At 43.3% G+C, this 26064-nt stretch overlaps 1 protein-coding gene across 1 annotated transcript in view; it reads left to right on the top strand.

The window, feature by feature from the left end:
* Nucleotides 1–26064, top strand: part of ADTRP (androgen dependent TFPI regulating protein) — a 70583-nt gene that overhangs the window by 26102 nt on the left and 18417 nt on the right. Inside the window, exon 5 of the mRNA XM_012534333.3 lies at nt 17994–18109. Coding sequence (XP_012389787.2) covers nt 17994–18109 — 116 coding nt within the window. The remainder of the gene's footprint in view (nt 1–17993; nt 18110–26064) is intronic.

Consider the following 26064-nt stretch of genomic DNA (forward strand, 5'->3'; position numbering starts at 1 on the left):
TGATACGTTTGAAACGTTGAGGTGTTCTTTTGTACAGAAAGTTACAAGTGAGGAAAATTCTAGAGAGATTATTGGTACCTTGAAATATCTATGGGGCTTTTCGTTGTTGCATCTGAGACATATGCTATATTAGTGACTGATTTATGTTCAAAGAGACGCACAGAGTCATAGTAATTACATATATTTTGTTAAAGGAGAGATGATGTTTATTCTGATTTGGACTGGAGTGTGGCTCAAAAGCGGTTCTGGAAAAACCATTTCCAGGCTTACACTTTCCTCTGTTATCACCATTCTCAGATGTTAATTAGGGAACTGAGTATTCATGTAGCCAAAGAGAGTTCAAACAACCATCAAATCAAGGAAGAAGGGTGGCAGAGGCTGAATTTAAGAAAAGGAATGAAGACATGACCACAGAAAAAACCAGATGAAAGAAAAGTGGTCAAAAGAAAGAGGAGAAGAATTGGTTGGAAAACCAGCCTCCTTTTATCTCTGTGAAAGTGTGTGGAAGGCCAATTTCCCCCATTTTTGTTGGTGGGCTAGCAGTGGCTCTGAAAGAGATTCTCTCTCGTTTTTTTTTTTTTTAAATGACCGAACCGAGCTGCAAAAGGAGGCCCGACTGCGACCCGGTGGCCCTCGGCGGCCCTTTTTTAAGACCATTTTTTAAAAAGTCTTTATTGAATTTGTTACAATATTGCTTCTGTTTTATGTTTTAGTTTTTTGGCCCCAAGGCATGTGGGATCTTAGCTCCCCAACCAGGGATCGAACCCACACCCCCTGCATTGGAAGGTGAAGTCTTAACCACTGGACCACCAGGGAAATCCCTCTGAGAGAGATTCTTGATAACACACAACCAAGGATTCCTACTGATGAGAAGCTAGTAATGGGGTGCATTAGTATTTGTGAAAAGTGTACCCACGAATGTGGAATTCCACCAATAGAAAGAGAATAACTACTTCGGTGGCTGCCACTGAACCTAATGTTTTTTCTTTCCTTTAACATCTTTATTGGAGTATAACTGCTTTACAATGTTGTGTTAGTTCCTGCTATATAACAAAGTGAATCAGCTGTATGTATATATATATCCATTCCCATATCTCCTCCCTCTTGCGTCTCCCTCCCACCTTCCCTATCCCACCCCTCTAGGTGGTCACAAAGCACTGAGCTGACCTCCCTGTGCTATGCAGCTGCTTCCCACTAGCTACCTATTTTACATTTGGTACTGTATATATATCAATGCTACTCTCTCACTTCATCCCAGCTTACCCTTCCCTCTCCCCGTGTCATCAAGACCATTCTCTCTGTCTCTGTCTTTATTCCTGTCCTGCCCCTAGGTTCTTCATGACCATTTTTTTCCTTTTTTTTAGATTCCATGTATATGTGTTAGCATACGGTATTTGTTTTCCTCTTTCTGACTTACTTCACTCTGTATGACAGACTCTAGGTCCATCCACCTCACTACAAATAACTCAATTTTGTTTCTTTTTATGGCTGAGTAATATTCCATTGTATATATGTGCCACAACTTCTTCATCCATTCATCTGTCAATGGACACTTAGGTTGCTTCCATGTTCTGGCTATTGTAAATAGAGCTGCAATGAACATTGGGGTGCATGTGTCTTTTTGAATTATGGTTTTTTCAGGGTATACGTGCAGTAGTGGGATTGCTGGATCATATGGTAGTTCAATATTTAGCTTTTCAAGGAACCTCCATACTGTTCTCCATAGTGGCTGTATCAATTTACATTCCCACCAACAGTGGGAACTCTCAAAACAGAGTTCCCTTTTCTCCACACCCACTCCAGCATTTGTTTGTAGATTTTGTGACGATGGCCATTCTGACTGGTTTGAGGTGATACCTCATTGTGGTTTTGATTTCCATTTCTCTAATGATTAGTGATGTTGAGCATCCTTTCATGTGTTTGTTGGCAATCTGTACGTCTTCTTCAGAGAAATGCCTATTTAGGTCTTCTGCCCATTTTTGGATTGGGTTGTTTGTTTTTTTGATGTTGAGCTGTATGAGCTGCTTGTATATTTTGGAGATTAATGCTTTGTCAGTTGCTTCATTTGCAAATATTTTCTCCCATTTTGTGGGTTGTCTTTTCATCTTGTGTATGGTTTCCTTTGCTATGCAAAAGCTTTTAAGTTTAATTAGGTCCCATTTGTTAATTTTTGTTTTTATTTCCATTTCTCTAGCAGGTAGGTCAAAAAGGATCTTGCTGTGATTTATGTCATAGAGTGTTCTGCCTATGTTTTCCTCTAAGAGTTTTATAGTGTCTGGCCTTAAATTTAGGTCTTTAATCCGTTTTGAGTTTATTTTTGTGTATGGTGTTAGGAAGCGTTCTAATTTCATTCTTTTACAGGTAGCTGTCCGGTTTTCCCAGCATCACTTATTGAAGAGGCTGTCTTTTCTCCATTGTATATTCTTGTCTCCTTTATCAAAGATAAGGTGACCATATGTGTGTGGGTTTACCTCTGGGCTTTCGACCCTGTTCCACTGATCTGTATTTTGGTTTTTGTGCCAGTACCATACTGTCTTGATTACTGGAGCTTTGTAGTAGAGTCTGAAGTCCTGGAGCCTGATTCCTCCAGCTCCCTTTTTCTTTCTCAAGATTGCTTTGGCTATTTGGGGTCTTTTGTGTTTCCATACAAATTGTGAAATTTTTTGTTCTAGTTCTGTGAAAAATGCCACTGGTAGCTTGATAGGGATTGCACCGAATCTGTAGATTGCCTTGGGTAGTACAGTCATTTTCACAATGTTGAGTCTTCCAATCCAAGAACATGGTATATCTCTCCATCTGTTTGTAACATCTTTAATTTTTTTCATCAGTGTCTTATAATTTTCTGCATACATGTCTTTTGTCTCCTTAGGTAGGTTTATTCCTAGGTATTTTATGCTTTTTGTTGCAATGGTAAAAGGAAGTGTTTCCTTAATTTCTCTTTCAGAATTTTTGTCATTAGTGTATAGGAATGCAAGAGATTTCTGTGCATTAATTTTGTACCCTGCTACTCTACCAAATTAATTGATTAGCTCTAGTAGTTTTCTGGTAGCATCTTTAGGATTCTCTATGTATAGCATCATGTCATCTGCAAACAGTGACAGTTTTACTTCTTCTTTTCCAATTTGCATTCCTTTTATTTCTTTTTCTTCTCTGATTGCTGTGGCTAAAACAGCCAAAAAAGTATTGTATAATTGTGGTGAGAATGGGCAACCTTGCCTTCTTCCTGATCTTAGAGGAAATGGTTTCAGTTTTTCACCATTGAGCACGATGTTGGCGGTGGGTTTGTTGTATATGGCCTTTATTATGTTGAGGTAGGTTCCATCTATGCCTACCTTCTGGAGAGTTTTTATCATAAATGGGTGTTGAATTTTTTTTTTTCTTTCTTTTTTTTTTTTTTTGCAGTACACGGGCCTCTCACTGTTGTGGCCTCTCCCATTGCGGAGCACAGGCTCCAGATGCGCAGGCTCAGCGGCCATGGCTCACGGGCCTAGTCACTCTGTGGCATGTGGGATCTTCCCAGACTGGGGCACGAACCCGTGTCCCCTGCATTGGCAGGCGGACTCTCAACCACTTCACCACCAGGGAAGCCCGATGGGTGTTGAATTTTGTCGAAAGCTTTTCCGGCATCTACTGAGATTACCATGTGGTTTTTATCCTTCAATTTGTTAATATGGTGTATCACATTGACTAATTTGAGTATACTGAAGAATCCTTGCATTCCTGGGATAAACCCCACTTGATCCTGGTGTATGATCTTTTTAATGTGCTGTTGGGTTCTGTTTGCTAGTATTTTGTTGAGGATTTTTGCATCAATATTCATCAGTGATATTGGCCTGTAGTTTTCTTTCTTTGTGACATCTTTGTCTGGTTTTGGTATCAGGGTGATGGTGGCCTTGTAGAATGAGTTTGGGACTGTTTCTCCCTCTGCTATATTTTGGCAGAGTTTGAGAAAGGTAGGTGTTAGCTCTTCTCTAAAGGTTTGATAGAATTGGCCTGTGAAGCCATCTGATCCTGGGTTTTTGTTTGTTGGAAGATTTTTAATCACAGTTTCAATTTCAGTGCTTGTGATTGGTCTGTTCATATTTACTCTTTCTTCCTGGTTCAGTCTTGGCAGGTTGTGCCTTTCTAAGAATTTGTCCATTTCTTCCAGGTTGTCCATTTTATTGGCATAGAGTTGCTTATAATAATCTCTCATGATCCTTTGTATTTCTGCAGTATCAGTTGTTACTTTTCCTTTTTCATTTCTAATTCTTTTCATTTGAGTCTTCTCCCTTTTTTTTTGATGAGTCTGGCTAATGGCTTATGAATTTTCTTTATCTTCTCAAAGAACCAGCTTTTAGTTTTATTGATCTTTGCTATTATTTCCTTCATTTCTTTTTCATTTATTTCTGATCTGATCTTTATGATTTCTTTCCTTCTGCTAACTTTGGGGGATTTTTTGTTCTTCTTTCTCTAATTGTTTTAGGTGTAAGGTTAGGTCATTTATTTGAGATTTTTCTTGTTTCTTGAGGTAGGATTGTATTGCTATAAACTTCCCTCTTACAACTGCTTTTGCTGCATCCCACAGATTTGGGGCCATCATGTTTTCATTGTCATTTATTCCTAGGTATTTTTTGATTTCCTCTTTGATTTCTTCAGTGATCTCTTGGTTATTTAGTATCGTATTATTTAGCCTCCATGTGTTTGTAATTTTTACAGTTTTTTTCCTGTAATTGATATCTAGTATCATAGTGCTGTGGTTGGAAAAGATACTTGATACGATTTCTATTTTCTTAAATTTACCAAGGCTTGATTTGTGACCCAAGATATTATCTATCCTGGAGAATGTTCCATGAGCACTTGAGAAGAAAGTGTATTCTGTTGTTTTTGGATGGAATGTCCTATAAATATCAATTAAGTCCATCCGGTCTAATGTGTCATTTAAAGCTTGTGTTTCCTTATTTATTTTCATTTTGGATGATCTGTCCATTGGTGAAAGTGGGGTGTTAGAAGTCCCCTACTATTATTGTGTTACTGTCGATTTCCCCTTTTATGGCTGTTAGCATTTGTCTTATGTATTGAGGTGCTCCTATGTTGAGTGCATAAATATTTTCAATTGTTATATCTACTTCTTGGACTGATCCCTTGATCATTATGTAGTGTCCTTCTTTGTCTCTTGTAATAGTCTTTATTTTAAAGTCTGTTTTGTCTGATATGAGTATTGCTATTCCAGCTTTCTTTTGATGTCCATTTGCATGGAATATCTTTTTCCATCCCCTCACTTTCAGTCTGTGCATGTCGCTAGGTCTGAAGTGAGTCTCTTGTAGACAGCACATATATGGGTCCTGTTTTTGTATCCACTCAGCCAGTGTGTCTTTTGGTTGGAGCATTTAATCCATTTACATTTAAGGTAATTATCAATACCTATGTTCCTATTACTATTTTCTTAATTGTTTTGGGTTTGTTTTTGTAGGTCTTTTACCTCTCTGTGTCTCCTGCTTAGAGAAGTTCCTTTAGTATTTGTTGTAATGCTGGTTTGGTGGTGCTGAATTCTCTTAACTTTTGCTTGTCTGTAAAGGTTTTAATTTCTCCGTGGAATCTGAATGAGATCCTTGCTGGGCAGAGTAATCTTGGTTGTAGGTTTTTCTCCTTCATCACTTTCAGTATGTCCTGCCACTCCCTTCTGGCTTGCAGAGTTTTTGCTGAAAGATCAGCTGTTAACCTTATGGGCATTCCCTTGCATGTTATTCGTTGCTTTTCCCTTACTGCTCTTAATATTTTTTCTTTGTATTTAATTTTTGATAGTTTGATTAATATGTGTCTTCATGTGTTTCTCCTTGGATTTATCCTGTATGGGACTCTCTGTGCTTTCTGGACTTGACTCTTTCCTTTCCCATGTTACATGGAAGTTTTCAACTATTATCTCTTCAAATATTTTCTCAGACCCTTTCTTTTTCTCTTCTTCTTCTGGGACCCCTATTATTTGAATGTTGGTGCATTTAATGTTGTCCCAGAGGTCTCTGAGACTGTCTTCAATTCTTTTCATTCTTTTTTCTTTATTCTGCTCTGCGGCAGTTATTTCCACTATTTTATGTTCCAGGTCACTTATCCGTTCTTCTGCCTCAGTTATTCTGCTACTGATTCCTTCTAGAGAATTTTTAATTTCATTTATTGTGTTGTTCGTCACTGTTTGTTTGCTCTTTAGTTCTTCTAGGTCCTTGTTAAACATTTCTTGCATTTTCTCCATTCTATTTCCAAGATTTTGGATCATCTTTACTATCATTACTCTGAATTCTTTTTCAGGTAGACTGCCTATTTCCTCTTCATTTGTTTGGTCTGGTGGGTTTTTACCTTGCTCCTTCATCTGCTGCATATTTCTCTGTCTTCTCATTTTGTTTAACTTACTGTGTTTGGGGTCTCCTTTTCGCAGGCTGCAGGTTTGTAGTTCCTGTTGTTTTTGGTGTTTGCCTCCAGTGGGTTAGGTTGGTTCAGTGGCTTGTGTAGTCTTCCTGGTGGAGTGAACTTGTGTCTGTGTTCTGGTGGGTGGGGCTGGATCTTGTCCTTCTGGTGGGCCTGGACCACATCCAGTGGTGTGTTTTGGGGTGTCTGTGAACTTAGTGTGACTTTAGGCAGCCTCTCTGCTAATAGGTGGGGCTGTGTTCCTGTCTTGCTAGTTGTTTGGCATGGGGTGTCCAGTGCTGGAGCTTGCTGGCCATTGGGTGGAGCTGAGTCTTAGCACTGAGACAGAGATCTCTGGACGAGCTCTCACTGATTGATATTACATGGGGCCAGAAGGTCTCTGGTGGTCCAATGTCCTGGACTCGGCTCTCCCACCTCGGAGTCTCAGGCCTGACAGCTGGCCAGAGCACCAAGACCCTGCCAGTCACAAGGCTTGGAAGAAAAGGAAGGAAAAAAAGGGAAAAAAAAAAGAAAATAAAAAGATAGAAGCCTAAGCCAAATGGTAAAAGCAAAACCAAACAGAAAAAAAAATCACACAAAGAAACATACATACACACACTCATAAAAAGAAAACAAACAACAACAAAAAAAACCCAGTCAGAACCCTAGGACAAATGGTAAAAGCAAACCTTTCTACCTTGTCAGACTGGCTTCTGTTCAGGATTTCCAGGCTGCTATAATTCTGAGAGTCATTCTAATCTCTGCTCTTCTCCAGTCCTTCTGAAAATTATGAACCAGGAACTAATGTAGATCCGTGGATTTCAGTACTAAAAAGCAGTCAAGAATGTGTGGCTTCACGGCATTTATACTGGTCTTCCTAAAGCCAGGCCACCTGCAGAAGCAACTTCTTGTAGCCCCGCTTCCATGAAGCCAGAACCTAATGTTTTAAGAGTTCAGTAGTAATCAGGAGTCTTATGTTGAGGGCAGAATTGGAAAACAAACAAACAAAAAACCAAAAAAAAACCCTCATAAAGCCAGGGGAGATTTCAGCATTTCACTTCCCTTAATCAGAAGAGATTTTACCAGTGAAAATTCAGATCTGAAAGCTATAAAAACCAAACTAAAACAAAACAAAAACCTTTGTGCTTTTCCCCCCTGAGTTTGGAGACCAAAAAATGCACAATCATTTCAGAGGGGTATTCTGGAGAGCTCTGCTAGTACAAACTGCTTGGGAATAAAAGCTTGTGTGTTTTTGACATCTCTCTCCAAACACATCTAGGAACTCATAAAAGCCACGTTTTTACTATTCTCTGGTGAGACGGAATTTTGTGACCTTTTGAGAAATTCTGTTTTATTTTTCCTCAGAGGACCACGATAAGGAAGTAAGCCAAATTTCTTGGCAATGGGAGAATTTCAATGCCACAGGCTTGCATTCCCAGGAGTGTAGAGGGCTCTGAGCAAGTGGACTTGTAATCAACTTGTGCCACATGTAGGTTCCCAAATTTTACACTTAAAAACTTGTCTAGATGTCCACCCACTCTTGGGGTTTGTAGAAGGGAAGGCAATGGCAGCCCTGGAGACATCTCTGTATTAACCTCCTCCCAGAGCCCAGGGGCTCCAAGGTCCAGGTCTAAAAATACTACGAACAGGAGGTTGAAACCCAGAGATGCAGGAGACTGGACAAGTAACACGGGAGTCAGCCTAGAAGGAAGAAGGAGCAATCGGGGACACAAGGAGCAAGCTCCTCTCTGCTCACCACACATTCTCGTCCCTAAAACCAGGGATGCTGGTGCTCACGTCTTAATACCTTTCCTTGATCTTTGACACAAATTTACCACATCTTTTTCTCAAAATATTATCTTCCTTTACCTCCAGACTCTCTGACACTCCTTGTCAACTACCTTTGCAAGATGTTCTTTTTTTGTCCATCACTTAAATCAGGGATTTTCAACTGGGATTGCTTTTGCTCTCCAGGGAACGCATGGCAATATCTGGAGACAGTTTTGATTGTCACAACTGTGGGTGGGTAGGTGCTCCTGGCTTCTAGTGAGTAGAAGCCAAGGATGATGCCACACATCCTACAAGGCAGAGGCAGCCCTCCACAACAAAGAATTATCTATTCTTCAACATCAATCGTTCAGGACTGAGAAACCCTGCCTTTCACAGTGTTTACTTCTAGATCCTTTATTATTCTTCTCACTCACACACTCCCTTTGGGTCATCTCATCTACTACCACTAAAAAAAGTTCTGCACTCTGCTCCCATATCTCTCTCTACAGCTAGATTTCTCTTCTGAGCACCAAACTTGTGTATCTACTATCTTACAGAACTTCTTCTTTGATATCCTACAGATGCCCTTTTGTTTTCATTTTGTTTTGCTTTTTGATTCTCAGCAAGAAAAATAATTGTTCATAATTGAAAATGTAGTCTGTGATTATAGCTACCTGCTTTTAATAAAAGGGAATTAAAATTGACTTTTATTTTGAAAGAACAAAACACAGCTTAGTGACTGCCTATGAGATATTAAGACAGTTTGGGATGCCACAAAAGCTGATGAGGAGAAACCCTTGAGTCTCTTAGGTGTGAAGGATTTTTATGAAGTGCGTGAAGGAGAAGCAGGTCTTTGCAGTAAATGAGAACTTGTTCTCTTTGGTTGTGGACTTCAAGGGCTCAACCCAGTGCTGCCTACTGCTAACACTTTCAGAGCCTCCACTACATAATGCTTTAGAACTAGCCCAGGCGTAGTGTGAAACCTGTAGGGTTACAGTACATGTAAGTTGAAATTCATTAATATTTTTTTGAGTTCCAAGACCGTATCTTATGGACCTTTTAATTGCCTGGAGTGCTGAAACATAACTGCTTTTCATAAGATATTTAATGGATAGCAAATGAGGTCATTTCCCAAGCAAACTTTTCTTTTGCCTCTAGGCGCCACTCCCATCCATCTCCTCCCTCTACTGGGAAGACCCCCCACCACCACCAAAACCCCACAGTGAGCTCATGTGCCCCTCATGTAGACAAACCCTAACTCAACCAAGTACACACATCTGGGAAAATCAGCAGTGGGCAACTGCCATTCTTGCAGAACAGCTGGTGAGTCCTTCTAGGAATACCCTGATGGGTCAGCAAGGGAAAGCCAGAGGCAGGAAGGAGAAAGTGTGGAAACTGGTCCATCATGGGATCCGTCACATGGAGAATCTGGAACTCTGCCCTGGTGCTTGTGCTTACAGGGTACTTTCCTGATTCACTGCTTTAGCTCCCAGGGAAACCAGCTGCCTACATATTGAGTCCTTTATTGACATGGAGACAAGATAGCTGAGAGGAGCGGAAGGTGCCCTGAGAGGTGGTGGCTCTAGAGCAAGAGCAGATTCCTGTGCTTCTGAAACTTTCTCTTTCTTGAAAAGAACAGTCTCCTTTCTCCAACTCAGAGCAGCTTTCTAGAGAGCTGCCCATCTGTCTATGTCTTAAAAACAAGTCTCCATGTGTGCTCTGTGGAGCCAGGCACAGAAGCACGGAGGAAGCGTGGATTACAGATTGATATAGAGGAGGGGGTACAAAGAAGATACCGAACAAAACCTGGGGAGTTTGTTTACACCTGGCCCAATCTCAGAATGGAGGGCCACAGGCCAGAGCGTCCCAAAGAACAGCCTTTGCTGGATAAAAATTTCCTGACTTCTTCTTCCAGGGCTGCCAACTCCTGCAGGGCTGCAGGGATGGTGACACCCCTTTATTGAGTCTATAGTTTAGTTGCTGTAATGTTGGCACCCAGAGATTGTTCCCAGGAGTCACATTTTCTCACAGGTTTCCCCGTGACCCACAACACCCATTTTCAGGATTTGGGGAGCCATCTATAGCCATGACAAAGGGTATAGGTGACTAGCCTGAAGTGGGATTGACTCTGTGGCCCTGCTAACCACGGGCACAGCCCGACATGTGGCTGCCAAGCCAGGTGAGTCTGGCCTGCAGCTGTTGTCTTCTCACTCTGGGACACTGATTATCTTCCCAGCCTATGCAGAGGAACTCTTCTTCCTCTTCTGCCCCACTCCACTGTTTCACTGATTCATTCATTAACGCCACAGACAGTAAGTGGCCAGAGAGGTTAAGCACCGTTCTAAGCACTGGAGATGAAATGGTGACAGCCCTAGCCTCGAGTTGCTTCCATCTGTGGAAGGTTTGGCTGGTGCTGGGTAAACACAATAATGTGACGCTGGGATGGGGACGAGCAAAGGGAGATCCCGCCGTGCCAAGGAAGGGCACCTGCCGGAGGTCCAGATTCTGCCCTGGAGGCAGGGATATCTACCTTGAGCCCTGTAAGGTGAGAAGAAGGTGGAGGGGGCTGAGGAAGGGGAGACATAAGTGTGTGTAATGTACCAGTGGTGGGAAAGGGAACTGTGGGTGGAGGACAGCGTAATCAGGGTCTGAGGGCTGGGTGAAGGCCACAGGATGCGGAGCAGGGCATGGAAATGAAGATGGGAGAGGTAACCAGATCACCAGGGGCTTTGCAGGCCATATTAAGGGCTTAATTCTATAATACTTTGTAACACTTAGGTTTGAATGAAGAAGATGGGTCGAAAAGTAGTTATTAATCAGAGGGTGGAGGGGAGTCCTGAAAAAAATAGAAGGTGAAAGCTTTGACCTCAACTTGTTTATAATCTAACTGAGAGCAGAAGAAAAAGTACACGAAATTGACAGTGTAAAAGTGAAAACTGAACGTAATTAAGCACAGAAGAGTCTAATGCAAATCAAAAGAGCTGCAGGAAGGACAGGGGAGAGTCAGCATCTAATGCAAAGGCAGGATGTGACACGGGCCCCAGAGGTTGCAGAAAGCGCTGGGTGCACAGCTCCTGGAGGCAGGATGGTTTTCTTGGTGACGCTTCTGATCTGCAGTGAAAGGGTGTCAACATTACCACTGACTCTCTGAATTCCTGCAAGCTTTTATATCTCCGTGTCATCAACAGTGTATAATACCTACACTCTAGGCTCTAAACACAGAATAAAATACTGGCTGTTTTATGACGCACAATTAGAGTAAAAACAAACAAAAACTCTCGTGGGGGGAAATGTTATTTCTGGAGTCCCTCTACTGCTCTGATCAGCAGAAGCCTACATAATCATACAATGTTATCTCCTTACTGGCAGAATCCCCTTCAAAATATGTTTTATTATTTTGCCTTCAAATTTTATCAGATATTATCATTTTATGGAACTTAGATCTCTGAAATGTTTTGCTATGGGGACACTGGTGAGAGCACTGCCTACTATTACTGAGTGTTCCCTAAATGAGATGCAACAGTGAAAATTTCTTTGAGGCCTACTTACTAGTGGAAAAACTTAATTTCCCCTTTAAAAAACACAAAAAAAACCAGGAACTGTATACATTCCATCTCTCTCTTTTCACTTTGGCTGTCTGGAAAGAAATTGCTAAAATTAAATCTCGACAGCAGCAACCCAGCAAGCCTCTGGTTGGCGTGTTTCTGTTTCAGTGTTCTCCTGGGTCCTGATGTTCTTTCACGTCTCCTCATGTTAATGTGTGCGCTTTTGGTTGGAAGGCATCTCAAAAGTGTGTGGGTCTGACTGGGAGAGAAGAATTAAAGAAGAGAGTTAGGTGTATGAAAAGAGGGAGGAGTTCTAGGGAAGGAAACAGAATGAAACACAGGAATAATGAGGAGACTGGATTGAGTGGAAGGGGCGGAGCCTGTGGAGATATTGTGGAAAATGGGAGAGAGATAAGATTAGAGGAGTAGACAGTGGACTGAGGTAACAGGGAGCCACAGAAGGTTTTGGGGGGAGTAGTAACATGAAACTTGTTTGAAGAAGGTTGGTCTAATTGCAATGTTGAGTATGGACCAAAATAGAAGAAAGCTAGGGAGGTGATGCTGGGGAAGATAAAAGAATAGACAGCTATGGGAAGCATCTGAGGAGGAAAGTGAATCAAGTTTGGATTGAGAAGGAAAGAAATGAGTCACTGATTACAGCTGGTGTCTAGGGTGTTATTATTGCTGGAGAGAGTTAAATTAGAGGAAGGGGTTTGGTGCTTTGGAGAGGCAGAGACAGAGAGGAGAAGAATGGGAAGAGGCGGATATATTCCAGACTGCAGGCTCTCAAGAGCCCAGATCTTTCTTTTGTCTTACCCCTAACTGAATAGAATCTAACTCACTTCTTCACCAGGCTGGACACCGTCAAAGCCGACTAGCTTCCTGGAAGAATGCTGCTTTGAAATGTTGGCTAAACTACATATTAACCCAAAGGACAATAGTGTAGCAAGTAAAAAATCACATAGAAAGTTCAGAGATTCAGAAAGTTATCATTTAACCATAAAAGATTCAGATAGTTATCATTTAACCACCTGTTCGTTTCACATACAAGTTCATAAACAATGGCATGCTTTTCTTCCTCAGCCCAATGGAGCATTCGTTTCTCCTTCCAGGTCAGTAAGACTATTCATATTTCTCCCAACATTTTATTATGAACATTTTCAAACATAAAGCACAGTTGAAAGAATTTTACAGTGAACACCTGTATTACCTGCCACATAGGTTCTGCTATTAATAGTTTACTGTATTTGCTTTATCACGAATCTATGCATCTACCCATCCAACAACTCATCTTATTTGTGGTGCGTATCAGAGTAGGTTGCAAACATTACTACTCTTCTGCAATAAATAAAACTATTGGTTTTTGACTTCTGTCCTCTGAAGTTTTACCTGACTGGGCTGTGTCAGCCCACCCAGGTAGACTGGAGATCAAAGAGAAGCCTTTGGCTCTTTCTATGGGTGCTTTATCCTCTCAATCCCTCATCCCCAGGCGCTGACTCTTTAATTACAGTGATGCTTAGTCTGTGCACTTAAGTTCCTAGAAAGTAGAAAAGGAAGTTTTTACAAATCCAGTTATCTTCTAAACTCTAGAATTTGAGATGGAAAAGACTCCTGCAGGTAGTGCAGGTGGAAGAGTGAAAAAAAAAGTCCCCTAGACATGTAAGCAATATAACCTGTGTCTACATATCCAGATTACCATATATTGGATTGACTTAAAGCAAAACTGCACCTTTAGTAACATAGCAGGGGCCACAGAGAATACAGATGGTCTCTGCTTTTGGATACAAAATATTCCCAGAAAGACCATCACCACTGTCCCAAACTGTAAGAGTTAGAGGCAGAAACTGCAGTGGGGGAAGTTGGTGAGGAGTGAGGTAAAGTTTTTTAGCTGGTAAATGGATATTATCAAAACCAGAGATTGCCTTACTAGGATTTACAAAACAACTATTACTGCATCTTTTTACTGTGTGTAGTTTTCAAGCTTAAGGAACATGATCCGCCATTGTAATAACAAGCCTGGGTACAATGGCGTGCTATTAAGGTTTGTTTTGCCTCCATTTTCATGTCTGTTGTTGTATTTACGTTTAAGTTTTAATTGATGTTTTGACCATGTGTTTGCCCCGAGGAGGTTTTGTGAAGGCCTTCATTTTAAAATAAATTTTTAAAATGATATATTTAATGTACAGTAAGCAAAAATATCCTCCTTAATGTACCCAGAAGTAAACTCTTGTCCGTGCACTAAAACTTCATGTTAAAATATCTACCCAGTAGCACCATAAACGAACCAAAGACGTTATCTTAGAGACTTGAGAGAAGGAAACTCAGCTTGGGAAGAGCCAGTGTAAGGAATGAATTCTCAGATCCAGGCATTGCCTGAACAGTGGAAGGAAGGAGAAGACTGAAGCAGCTGTGAAGTGGGCAATACTACATAAGCTCATGATTAGGAACAGCACGTGAAGGAGAAAGCCTTGCAATGACCAGCCCGAGAAGGCAAAAGCTGACCTATTTATATCGCTCCACTCAACATAAGAGCTGGTGCAATAAGGAAATGAATCAGAGGAGAGAGGCAGAGAAGTTACTTTAAAGTGTTATCGTCTGATTTTTACAATGTGGAGGCTCTCTGAATTTCTTTCACTGAAGACAATTAAGTGCTCTTGGACCTCCAAGGATCTTAGAGATAAGAGTGTGGCCGTCCTCGCCTTCTGGAGTCAGTCTCTGGAGGCTGCACAGCAAGGATGGAAGACTGTCGGCTCCGTGGGTTACCTGAGTGATGGAGGCTTGCCTCTTTCTCAAGAGTCAGGCAAATGCATCTCATTTTAATTTGAGCCTCAGACACAGGGAAGCTGTTTAGAGCAGCTACTTATCTACTGGCATGAGGCTAGTAAAAATAAGTGCTCATTACTTTCTATGTTGCCACTCATATAACCTTATAGGAATTCTCTATGGGCTGGTAAATTGTAGTACTTATCTACAAGGCTGTTTTGCAACCAAGGAATCTACAGGGCAACTATTATACTAACACTTAAATCAATCTTTCATGCTTATAGTTCTCTCTCCAAGATATTCCGATGGAAGCAGGCATCACACAAAGGACAGGAGGAAAGGTGTAATTTAGTAGAAAAGGATGAAAAAAGAACAACACTTTTCCTTTTAACCAATGCTTTCGGAATGAGGTATTTAAAGAAAAATCTACCAAAACGATGGCTCAGTTAACAAGGAAAGGTAGCTTCCTTCCATCCCCTCTGTTTACACATACTATTGTTTCAGTCCATGATGTTTTGTTTACTTTGGAAGGAAATATTTTACCCCCTCTGAGATAATTAATTTTTGTCAGCTTCACTGTTTATAAGGGAAACTGAAAAACTGTTAACTGAAATACAGAATGAGTCACTGTTTTCAGTAATTTTTGGCAGCATTCTAATTTGTGTCAATCCCAGCCTAATTATTAGATTTTTTGGAAGCAGAAAGCATATTTGATTTTCCTCTTACTAAATTTTTCCTCCTCTTTTGAAAAATATGTGCTGCCTGACAAAGGTTATATAATTTATATCAACGTGAGGTGAAATACCAGTCGGTTTGAAATACCAGGGGGTTTACTGTGTCATGCTTGGCTCTTCACAGTAGCTCAACATTTAGAAAGCTCACAGAATACAATCTTCCTCCTTTCCTCATTCATACCCCCAGCCCTGGCCAAAACAATGTGATTCTTTTAGAGACCTTTTAGCTGGTATTAAGCCATAGTATATGGCCCATCACTAATGACATCACTGAAGTAAACTTCCCAGAAGCCATCAGGAAGAATTCATTTGGAAACGCAACTGAATGTCACTTGCAAAGGGCAGGCTCCTAGAAGAGGTGACCCGTCATGCATTCCTGAGTTATTTGTTATAAAAGCATTAATCACTGTGAACTCATTTGCTCCTAATGCAAACGCGCTACACTATTCCACAGGAATTCTGTTCCAAATGATCATTAATGTAGAGAACGGAAGCTGCTGTGAGCAGGGATAATAGAGTCTGTCAGGTCAATGGCCAGCATAATGGGGCTGTTAGTGGTTCCTGACAGAAGTCGGACCTTCCTGATAGAGCGACGGTGGGCAGAAAGGCAGGCAACTGTACTGGGTAGACAGCCCCCTCCCGGGCCTCCTGAAGTGGCCTCTGGATTAAAGGAGCATCAGTGTCTATCACAGGGTATTGCTAGGGCTCTGAGGTGGCCACCACTGGGAGCGTAGGCACCAGCTGTGGGCGGGAGAGGGACCCATGGGACGGCCACGGGGATGGCCCTGCTCCCACACTCCAGCCGCTTGCAGGCCACAGGCAAGGGTGCAAACAGACACCTGGTGCTGTGGACACCCCAGCCGCTTGCCTCACCCCACTCCACACTGGGCCACCAATGAGAGGAAGGATGAGAATCAAGAACAACAGTGATCATCACAGCCAGTGCTCACTGGACGCTCTCCTGGGCTAAGCATTAAGCCCTTTACACGCACTAATCCCAATCCTCAGGGCAGTACCTCCGTGACATGTGTACTATTTACTGCCACGTTTTACAACCGAGGAGGCTGAAGTTCAGACAGATTGAGTAACTAGTCCAGGGTCAGATTCAAAAATACGTGCCCTTACACACCACGCTCCTTTACTGGAGGGAGAGACAGAGAAACTGGAGATTTTGATCCCTAAAATTAGGCCAAAGAAAGATGCAGGATATGACAGTGGGCCTGGAAGTCTTTCCATTGTGTGGTCAACCAGTCAGTATATTCAGGACCAACCTTGTAGAAAGTCTGTAAAAGCTGTGGTTTGTCCACAATGCTCTTCCTCCAAGCTTTGCTTCTAAAATGTGGGTACCCAGGGCCTTCAAGAAGCCTGACTGCTCTGTGCCACTGAACTGCAGGCTCCCTCTGCCCAGTACTGCCCTATATTTAAGACCTGTGCTTCCTCATCCCACCCCTGCTCCATTAAAACTTGTCGCATTTCTTGTCATCAGAGGGTTCTGATCTCCTGACTGGACCCAAGCTAGCACAGGTAGAGCAAGAAGAAGCTTCCACCTCCTTGGATGCCTCTGAGCACCAGACTGGTATGACTGACAGCAAAGGCCAGCCAGAGTCAGTACCCAGGGTTCCAGCAGCACAGCTGGGCATGGGAGCATGGTGACGTGGGCACTGTGACATTCCTAAGCCCCAGCCCCTATTGTAATTGAGGTGCTGACACAGCTGTCTCGGGGCTCAAGAATGGGACTGGGAAGGAGCTTGCAAGTGGAAGCTACGGATGCAAGAGGCTTCCAAGAGCTAAGGAAACTGGGGAGCAGGGATGAAAGAGGAATGATGTAAACGTAAAAAGTATAAAATACTAACACTATGAGATGTTACCAATAAGCACAGAGTGTGGCAGAGGAACTTAATAAATGTGTTTAAGAAAGGAAAGGACATTGCAAAGAGACTCAATTCACCTTTGCCAGATCAGTTCCCATAACCAAGAGAGGAGTGGGACTCAGAAGTCTTCACACCCAAAAACACCACTATTCCTTGATTATGTCATTTGAAAAAAATCTAGTGTTAAGAGTCTGAAAGATGTGAGAAAACAGATGGTTATAAAGAAGGAGGTGAAGCAGGGAAGGAAGTGGGGGAGAACACGGAGGTTTCAGAGGGAGACTCTCACAGCCCCTACAGCACCCATCACCTGTCGACAGGACAGTTCCACGGTGCCAAGTGCACTGCTAAATGTGTTCTCGGCCTCTCCCCGCACCGAGCTTACCAATACGCACCGTAAGTGTTAGACTACATGGCACAGGATATAAATGCAGCAGAACTGAGTGGGAGAAATTAGCAAGAGGAAAATACAGAGACAGCATCATGGAAGATTGTACTGGCTGTGAACACCATGGACCATGTGAATACAGGGAGAAAAGACACACTCCATACAGTCGAAGCATGAACAGAAGTGTGAAGGGGGAGCAAACATGCCAAGTGCAAAGAATGAAGGAGACAGCCTTGTTCTATGAAGGAGTGTGTGTGTGTGTGTGTGTGTGTGTGTGTGAGTGTGTGAGTGTGTGTGTGTTAGGAAGGGGGTGATAGCATATTATAAAGAGCCTTGGTAGCCAGACAAAGGAGTCTGGATCAATATGGTAGGCAGTAGGGACCTGCTGTAGGTCCTTGGCATCCAAGGAGTATGATCCAAGCCAGGTTCTGGAAAGTTTCATCTGGTATTTGTGTAAGAAGGTAGACTGGAGGGGAAGAGAGAATTAGGGGTGCTGGAGGCAGCCGGGGCACCTTGGATTGATGATTTGTCGTCTTTTCTCCTGCAGCACACATCTATATTGCCCTTCTCTCTGGCTGAAGTCATCCTCAGGCCACACTGCTATCCACTGAAGAAGAAAGGACTCGCCTTGTTGGCTGTTGCTAGCCTTGCTTATGTCAGCAGGTAAGAGTTGCAGAGAGAAAATCAACTTAGACTTGTCATTCCAGACTCTGAGGAATATTCCAGAAGAAGCACACTGTTCTATAAGAGTGCCTTTATCTTGGGTTAACAGGGATTTTGCCATCTTTAAATTTCAGGAAAAAAGGAACCTTAGTGTTTCCTTTTGATACTCATGGAAACATCAAATGCCCAAGAATACACAGGTATGCGTGCACACACGCAGCAAGTCATGAGTTCCCCCTCCCTCTCATGAAGAATTAATCGTTGTAAAGCTACACATGTTACTTTCCCTAGGAAAACATTAATCTTTGGCTTCATTTGTAATTAACATGTTTGAATGGCTGAATGATCTAAGGCATCTAAATATATTCCATTTAAAAGGGCACTTGACAGGCTAATCAGGCAAGGTTTGGTCCATTCCTGTTGTCTGTATTATTATGGGCTTAGTTGCATCAACATCTGGCACTGGAGCCTGAAAGGGCATTTGGGCAATTGCCCAGGGGCCTGTAGAACAGCCTAACTGGAGGCATGAGAGAGAATTTAAGTAGCTGGCCTAGATTTCATCATTCAACCACCTGGTGACACTAATTCTCTGGAATTGTGCCCAATGTCTGTAATCAAGGGAAAGTGCTTGGCCTTCCACCTAGCAACTGGAGAACCCCCCTTTCTACTCTACAGCCTTCTCCCCTGCAGCATGCTCTTGCTCTACTGGGAGGGGCATGCCAAGCATAATACCTGCAGTTGGAAGCGAGTCATGATGTTCCTACTCTAGCCTAGCCTCACATAAGCTTTTCACATCTGCCAATCCGGATAATCCCCCACTCCCTATGTGAGGGGTGGTTTCACTCAGGGCAGTGCTCTGCAGGAGACGGAAGCCAGGAGAAGAACGCATTCCAAAGGACTGGTCTCCAGCGGTGCCTGCTTCATCTGCTTCAGCAGCCTCTGTCTTAGAGCCAGTAACCTTTGTGCCCAGAACTCAGGTGATGGTTCCTCCCTAGCCTTTCCTTCCCTTTTGCAAGGTATGTTCCTCCCACCCTTCTGCACCCTTCTTTCCCCGAGTGCCTAAAGTCATTCGTGTTTCACCTGTCTTAAAAGAAAGCACTTGTTCAGTAAATCCACCCCAAGACTCAACTGATTTACACTGTTCACTAGCCTGGGGCCTTTGCATTTTAACAAAGGACACTTTTAGAGAATAAGGCATAAATTGGGGACCTACTGGTAGTTGAGGTCTGGAGCACTGTGTTGAGAAGGATTCTGAGACCCTACCAAAAGAGTTGTGCTATCATTTAGCAATATCTGCCTTTAGCATGTGAATGGAGAGTGGTGGGACATGCGCCATGTATATTCCAAGTCTGGCTTAACCCAAAGGAATAAATCCCTAAAGACAGAATATCTAGGACCTGGGGTCGGGTAAGATATACACAAAAGATATATTTTTTTCTCTTGTATGTGTTGAGGAGAAGCAGGGTGGTAGCTGGTTGATTATGCACATGAATTTCCATACTCTGTGTTTTTGGTGGGCTTTAATCTGATTTATTCTTTCTTGCCAAGTATAACTTTCAGAGTTCATATATGAGATGGCACTTTCGGTCTATTAATTTTCATCTACCTAAGGACTTGGAAGTTGATCATCAATCCTCATATCTACCCTTGCTCTTTTCCTCCTCAGAAACCAAGAAGGTAACAGAGCACCTAAGGTGACTGGTATTGGGGGAAAATTGCGGTACCCATAAGGATGAAAAGTAGTGGTCGAGAGGGTCTGGCTCATTGGTGCCTGGGCGTGAGCTCTGACAATGCAGGGAACTGGGGTGCTGGAGAAAGGAAGTGCAGCAAGATGGTCAGGAGTGAACACATCACAGGTCCAGTCAATTATTCCTCAGTGCCAGGCACTGTGCTAAGGTATGAGGATATAGAGATGTACAATACACCATGCTGCCTTTAGGGACTGCCTGGGAGAGAGGAAAGTACAGAAACAATGGGAAGACAGGGTGGTGAGACTCTAACGGGGATAAGCGCAGGGTGCTGGGCGATGTGGAGGACTGGCTTCTTAAAGGAAGTGGTGTCTAAGCTGAGATGCAAAGAATAAGTAGAAATAAGTCAAAAGAGATATGGAAAAGACCTTCAGGCAGAGGGAATAGCATCTGTGAAAGGCTGGAGGAGCTGAGGGCGTGGCTGAACTGTAGGACGGGGAGAAGTTAGTGAATTTGGACTTTGAAAATGAGGGCTTTTCTATGCAAAAGTTATAAGCAGAGAAGTGAAATAACATGGCTTATGTAAGAAAGATGATTAGAAAGATGATGCTGGCCGAAGTACGGAAATTAAAGAGGAATCAGACAGGGAGATCAGTTGGTGGCATTTGTGGTAACTCAAGACAGTTGATGTTGGCCCACAGATGACAATATCAATCAATCTGCAAAGAGTCAGAGAGGGTGGGTGGTGGAAGGCGACTCAGAGGTCATCCAGCTCCGGAGACCTGAAGCCCCACTGGGCTAAATGACGTGTCCAAGGTCGCGTGGCCGGGGAAAATGAAAGCTGAGACTTAACTCAAGGACTTCTATTTCCAAATCCAGTTCTCTTTTCCGTGTATTCAGATGGTCAGGTATTTGTTCAGCTCCCTGTTTGTGTAAAACACACTCTGCTGAATGCTGAAGGGGTGAGAACGCAAAACAGCTTTACCATGATCTCTACAGTCTAAATGCTTTCACCATGTTGCTCCTTCCAGCTCTGTGCTCTGATGGTATGTTACAGTGATGTAATGGGGCAAATGAAGGGAAGGGATGGAGACCTATCACTAGCAGGAATGTGACTGGGTAGACCCTGGCAGGGAGCTGAAGTGGTTTGGGATTTGGACTTTCTTATCACTAGTGAAGTACAGAGTCAGCGTTCTGTCCAGTAGGGCCTCATGTTTGCTGGAGTGAAGCAAATACACCTGTACGCAGGCGTTTTATGCTGCCCTATTGATTGAAGCTTCCCTCCCTGTCCGTTGCCTAATTAGGGGAGCTCAGACTCCTTGCTGCCAGCTGCCTCTACCCTTACACAATACTCTGGGGGCACAGGCACCTTCATGGCCACGGATGGTCAGCAACAAGTTCCACAAGCTGGGGATGTCCATGGAGATATTTTAGGGAAGCGGCTATAGGTCAGCTGTTAGGCGTGCCAGTTTGGATGCTCAAATGGGGAAACAGCATAGCAGGAATGAGGTAAAGAATACAGTCCCGGGCCACAGAGAGCGTGAGAAACAAACATGAGTCAAAAAAACGGCAATAACCCTGAGCTGGAGAAGTACTTCACTGCTGGAACCATGTTACAGTGACCTAAAAATATCCACCGAGACCATGGGGACCGCCTCATATGTGGCACTTGCTTTTTATTATTTATCAGATTGCAAAATTGGAGGGCTGGCCCCTAAGCGGGAAAATAAAGCTTTGCAAAGTAGTAATAACTGTAAATCTTTCGTTTCCTTTGGAAAGCATTAGTCATCTATATATATGGTAGCTCACTTACTCCCCGCTTCTCTCTCACCCCAAAACACATCGCCTAGCTCTTCCTAAGGAGCAGGAAAATAGAAACGTTCCTACTGCTGGCTCTTACTCATTCTTTTATTGAACAAATATTTCCCCTAACACAGGGCTGGTCCTGCTGGGAAAAGCAAAGTTATATAAGGCCAAGCCCCAGCCCGTAGGGGGTTTGTACCTCGTAAGTGGAGATGAGCCATGCATACAAATTATAAGAACACGAGATGGGAAGGAATAAAATGTCATAACAAATACGAGGTGCCAAAGGGAACACAAGGAGGAAGCAGTTACATCTGACTGGGCAGCGTGGGAAGGACTTCATGAAAGGTGTCACTGGATCTGGGCCCTGAAGGACTGGCTGGATTGGAGCAGCAAAAACTGGGAGAAAGCGAACACTGCACAATCGCAAAGCCAAGGGGGCACACATCACGTTGAAGCAATGGCTAGCAATTCACTTTAGCTGGACCTACTAGTGAAAGAGACGAACAGGAAATCACCCTGAAACTGCCCGCTCACAGAGTCCTGCAGGCAGCAGGCTGGAGGAGGCTGGACATGGTACAGACAATGTGAGATGTGTTTGCTGCTGTTGTTTGTTTGCCATGAAGGTAGGAGTGAGAATTCTTAGTAACATGGCCAGACAATTATGCTTTAAAATGACTATCTTGACAATAGTGCTTAAAATGGATTGAAGTGGCAAGACATGGGAAGCACAACAGAATAAAGCAACACACGAATAAAGGTTAGCCGGGATGCTCGTAAGTCATCTAGTTCAATCACAATGGTTTATTCTTCATCCACGGATATTTCACAGCTCCAGTGTCATCCCATATCTGGATGCTTGGAACACCCTTCTGCAGGTGGTCCAGTCCGCCAGGACCTCCATCTCTAAAATATTCTAATAATCCAGTGAGTGCTCACACATGCCCATGTAGTACACAGTCCTGAGAATCACCCTCCCACACAGACTGTAAAGCCACAATACCCAGTCTCCTGGATCCAGCACCTCCACGGGGCTTGCTTTAAGGTTAGCATGCCTCCCCCGCTGCTGTCACTGCCAACAATGCCACTGCCCATTAGTCTCCTACGTTGGTGCAAGTAGAACAATGCTACTGGCTATTGCAACAGCCCCAGTTGGCCTGCAGTGCACCACCGCCTTGCTCTTGGTAGACCAGAAATCAGCTGATGCTGTATTTGTCTCTGCTAGCGTGTAAGGTATTGCATGCCAAGTGCAAGTATCATACAGATATACAGCTGTAACCCAGCCCGGGGAAAGATATTTTTAAAGTCACCTCTCGATAGCAGTTCCTATGGGGCAAGAGAGATGATTTCTTTCTTCTATGCTCACTCAGGTGAGGCCCCAGAGCAAAGCTGCCTGGACACCCCAAGTGTAATAACCCTCTAAATTCGTGCACCCGTTTACACATGCACACTTACACATATACACATCTTACGCCCAGAAGCCATTAGAAACTGCCAGAGGGGCAGATTCAGCTGAGTTCCAGGACCAGCCACCTTGTTACACGCGGTACCAACAACCCTCTCCTACTACCGCTAGCGCACTATGTGAATTCACTCCCAGAGCCACTGTTGCCCTTTCCTGAAATATGACCTTAGTCTGGGACCATCTAGATGGCACCACTGTCTTACAACCTAAAATCTTAGTGGGGATCAGAACCCCAGCCTCATTTTCCACAGAAGGACTCCCTAGCCCTCATGTAAATTAATATATGAAAATAAACATGAAGATGCCACACAACTTCCCCTATCATCAGCATCTGGGGTCCAGGCCAGCCAGCATGCAAACTGAAGAGGGGTGGAGGTGGAGGGCTAAGAATGGAAATGCTTATTTACACTTTTCATCCTTCCTGCCCAAATCTCAGCTACCCAAAATGCCTGTTACACAAGTTAGAAATAAGAAGAGCCTGAAGAGGGATATAGCTGTACAATTAGGAATGAGGGACATACCTGAGACACATTGTTGGTGTAACAGAATAGGTTTTATGGATTAATTGGTGTGTAGTGGGCAAATGAAAAGGGAACATCAAGGATAATTCTCAGAATTTTCAGCTGGTGGATTGGGAAGATGGTGATTCCATTAATGTGAGCATCCAATTAACTACAGTTTGGAAGGCTACTGGTTACACGTTCCAGTTTTCAGAGGCTGCAGTGTTCTTGGCGGGTCAGGCAGCTGAGACCTGTCTATAGAAGCCACAGCTAACAGCAGTTAAAAGGAACCATAGGTACTGGTAGTGCCACCTAAACAGACATTTATTTAAAACTAAAGAACCTGCCATGTTCCTAGCATTTGGGAAACAGATGCACATAATAGATAAAATCCCAGTCCTTACAGAGCTTCCAGAAGCTCTGGAGAAAGACAGTCAAATATGCAACAAGGGTAAACTCATGGTAGGGGAAGCACATAACAACCTAACCAAATGTGGGTTGTGGGAAGAATGGTCAGGAAATTTTTCCTGGAGAAATTAACTTTTAAGCTGAAATTCAAAGCATGAGTAAGATTCAGCCAGGGACAGAGCAGGAAGTATGTCCTAGGAAGGGTAAAGGCAGAGGTGTTCCAAGCAGAGACAACAGCATGGGTGAAGACCAGAAGCTGCAGAGCTGGGTTCATTCAAGAAACAGAAAGGGTTAGACTGCAGATCTGAGACTGGAAGGGTGGATGGGTGGGCAGGGCAGGGCCAGGTAGGCCAGGGGAAGGAGCTAGGGTATTTTCTAAAGCAACGTGGATCCACTGGAAGCAGGGGAGCACCATGAACGATTTTTTTCTTTTAGAGAGATTATTGGGTTACTGCATTGTGGAAAGTGGATTGATGTGAGCAAGAAAGCCCAGTGAGCAGACGATTATAGAAACCTATAGGAGATGAAGGAGCCTGGATTGAGATCATGAAATGAGTGCACTGCAGAAATTTTTTTTTTTTTTTGCTGTACGCAGGCCTCTCACTGTTGTGGCCTCTCCCGCTGCGGAGCACAGGCTCCGGACGCGCAGGCTCAGCGGCCGTGGCTCACGGGCCCAGCCGCTCCGCGGCACGTGGGATCTTCCCGGACCGGGGCACGAACCCGTGTCCCCTGTGTCCGCAGGCGGACTCTCAACCACTGCGCCACCAGGGAAGCCCCCACTGCAGAAATATTTAAATATGATTCCATGGGATCATATATGGCAGCTAGGGAAGAGCTGACATTGACTGAGATGGAGGACAAGGACAGTTCAGCTGCACACGTGCTGAGTGCCTTTCCCTCTCTCCCTCCCGCACTCCCTTCCTTCTTTCCCCCCCTCCTTCCTTCTCCCCTTCCCTCTCTCTCTCTCTCCCCTTTTAACATATATTCCAGAAGCCGTAAAGAGGTGATAGCACCTGACCATGACTATCTCTGCACTCAGGCCTCTCTGCTGACTGCCCTTCATTAAATGACTGCAATCATGCCTCACGCTCTAATTGTATTTGCAGTAATTTTCCCACTGTCAGTTAACACACCTATAACTTTCTTTGCACCTTCTCTGTGAAAGTGCAGACTTCATTAGCTTACTTCAGGAACTTCCCTTTACAAACCTTACGCTGGAGGAAACAAAAGTGAAGTAAATAAACAGAAACTTTCCAGGCTTCCAGAGAAATGTCCTTATTTGTAGACTATCTTACATAAATGTGCATGGAAACTAGGAAGCCCTAATTTCAAGTATATAAAGAAAACAAAGTGAACTAATTAACGCCACCCGTTTGGAGCGTATTTAGATCTCCTCGCTGACCCCAAACTCCTGGCCTTAGCTACCTGAGGATATTTACTTTCTGTCCGTCCGGCCTGTCATGAGAGACAGCCATGCAGGAAAGAAGTGCTGTGGACATCCTTCTAAAATGCACCCATGGATGCACATCTCACAGAACTCTAATATTAGTAACCATGATGACAGTTATTACTTGTTTTCAGTCTAGTGCAGTTTTGAGTACATGAGAGTAGCATCTAGACAAGTCTGGGGCAGCAGAGTGATACCAGCAGGGCCAGGACTAGGGCCCAAGGGACAATAAATACTACACATGCAGAACCCTGAGACTGACGCCTCCTTAAATTTTCTTTTTTATTGTGGTAAAATACACGTAACATAAAATTTACAGTTTTTAAGTGTACAGTTTAGTGGCATTAAGGATGTTAACACTGTTGTGCAGCCATCACCACTATCCTTCTCCAGAATGTTTTTCTTCCCAAACTCCCCACTTGCCCCTTCACCCCAGCTCCATTCTACTTTGTCTCTATGAATCTGATGAGTCTAAGTACTTCATATAAGTGAAATCATACAGTATTTGTCCTTTTGTGACTGGCTTATTTTACCTAACATAATATCCTCAAGTTTCATTCAAGTTATAGCATATGTCAGGATTTCCTTCCTTTTTTTTTTTTTTTTTTTTAATTTATTTTTGGCTGCGTTGGGTCTTCGTTGCT

This window comes from Orcinus orca, chromosome 10 (genome assembly GCF_937001465.1).
Source record: "Orcinus orca chromosome 10, mOrcOrc1.1, whole genome shotgun sequence".
Taxonomy (NCBI): domain Eukaryota; kingdom Metazoa; phylum Chordata; class Mammalia; order Artiodactyla; family Delphinidae; genus Orcinus; species Orcinus orca.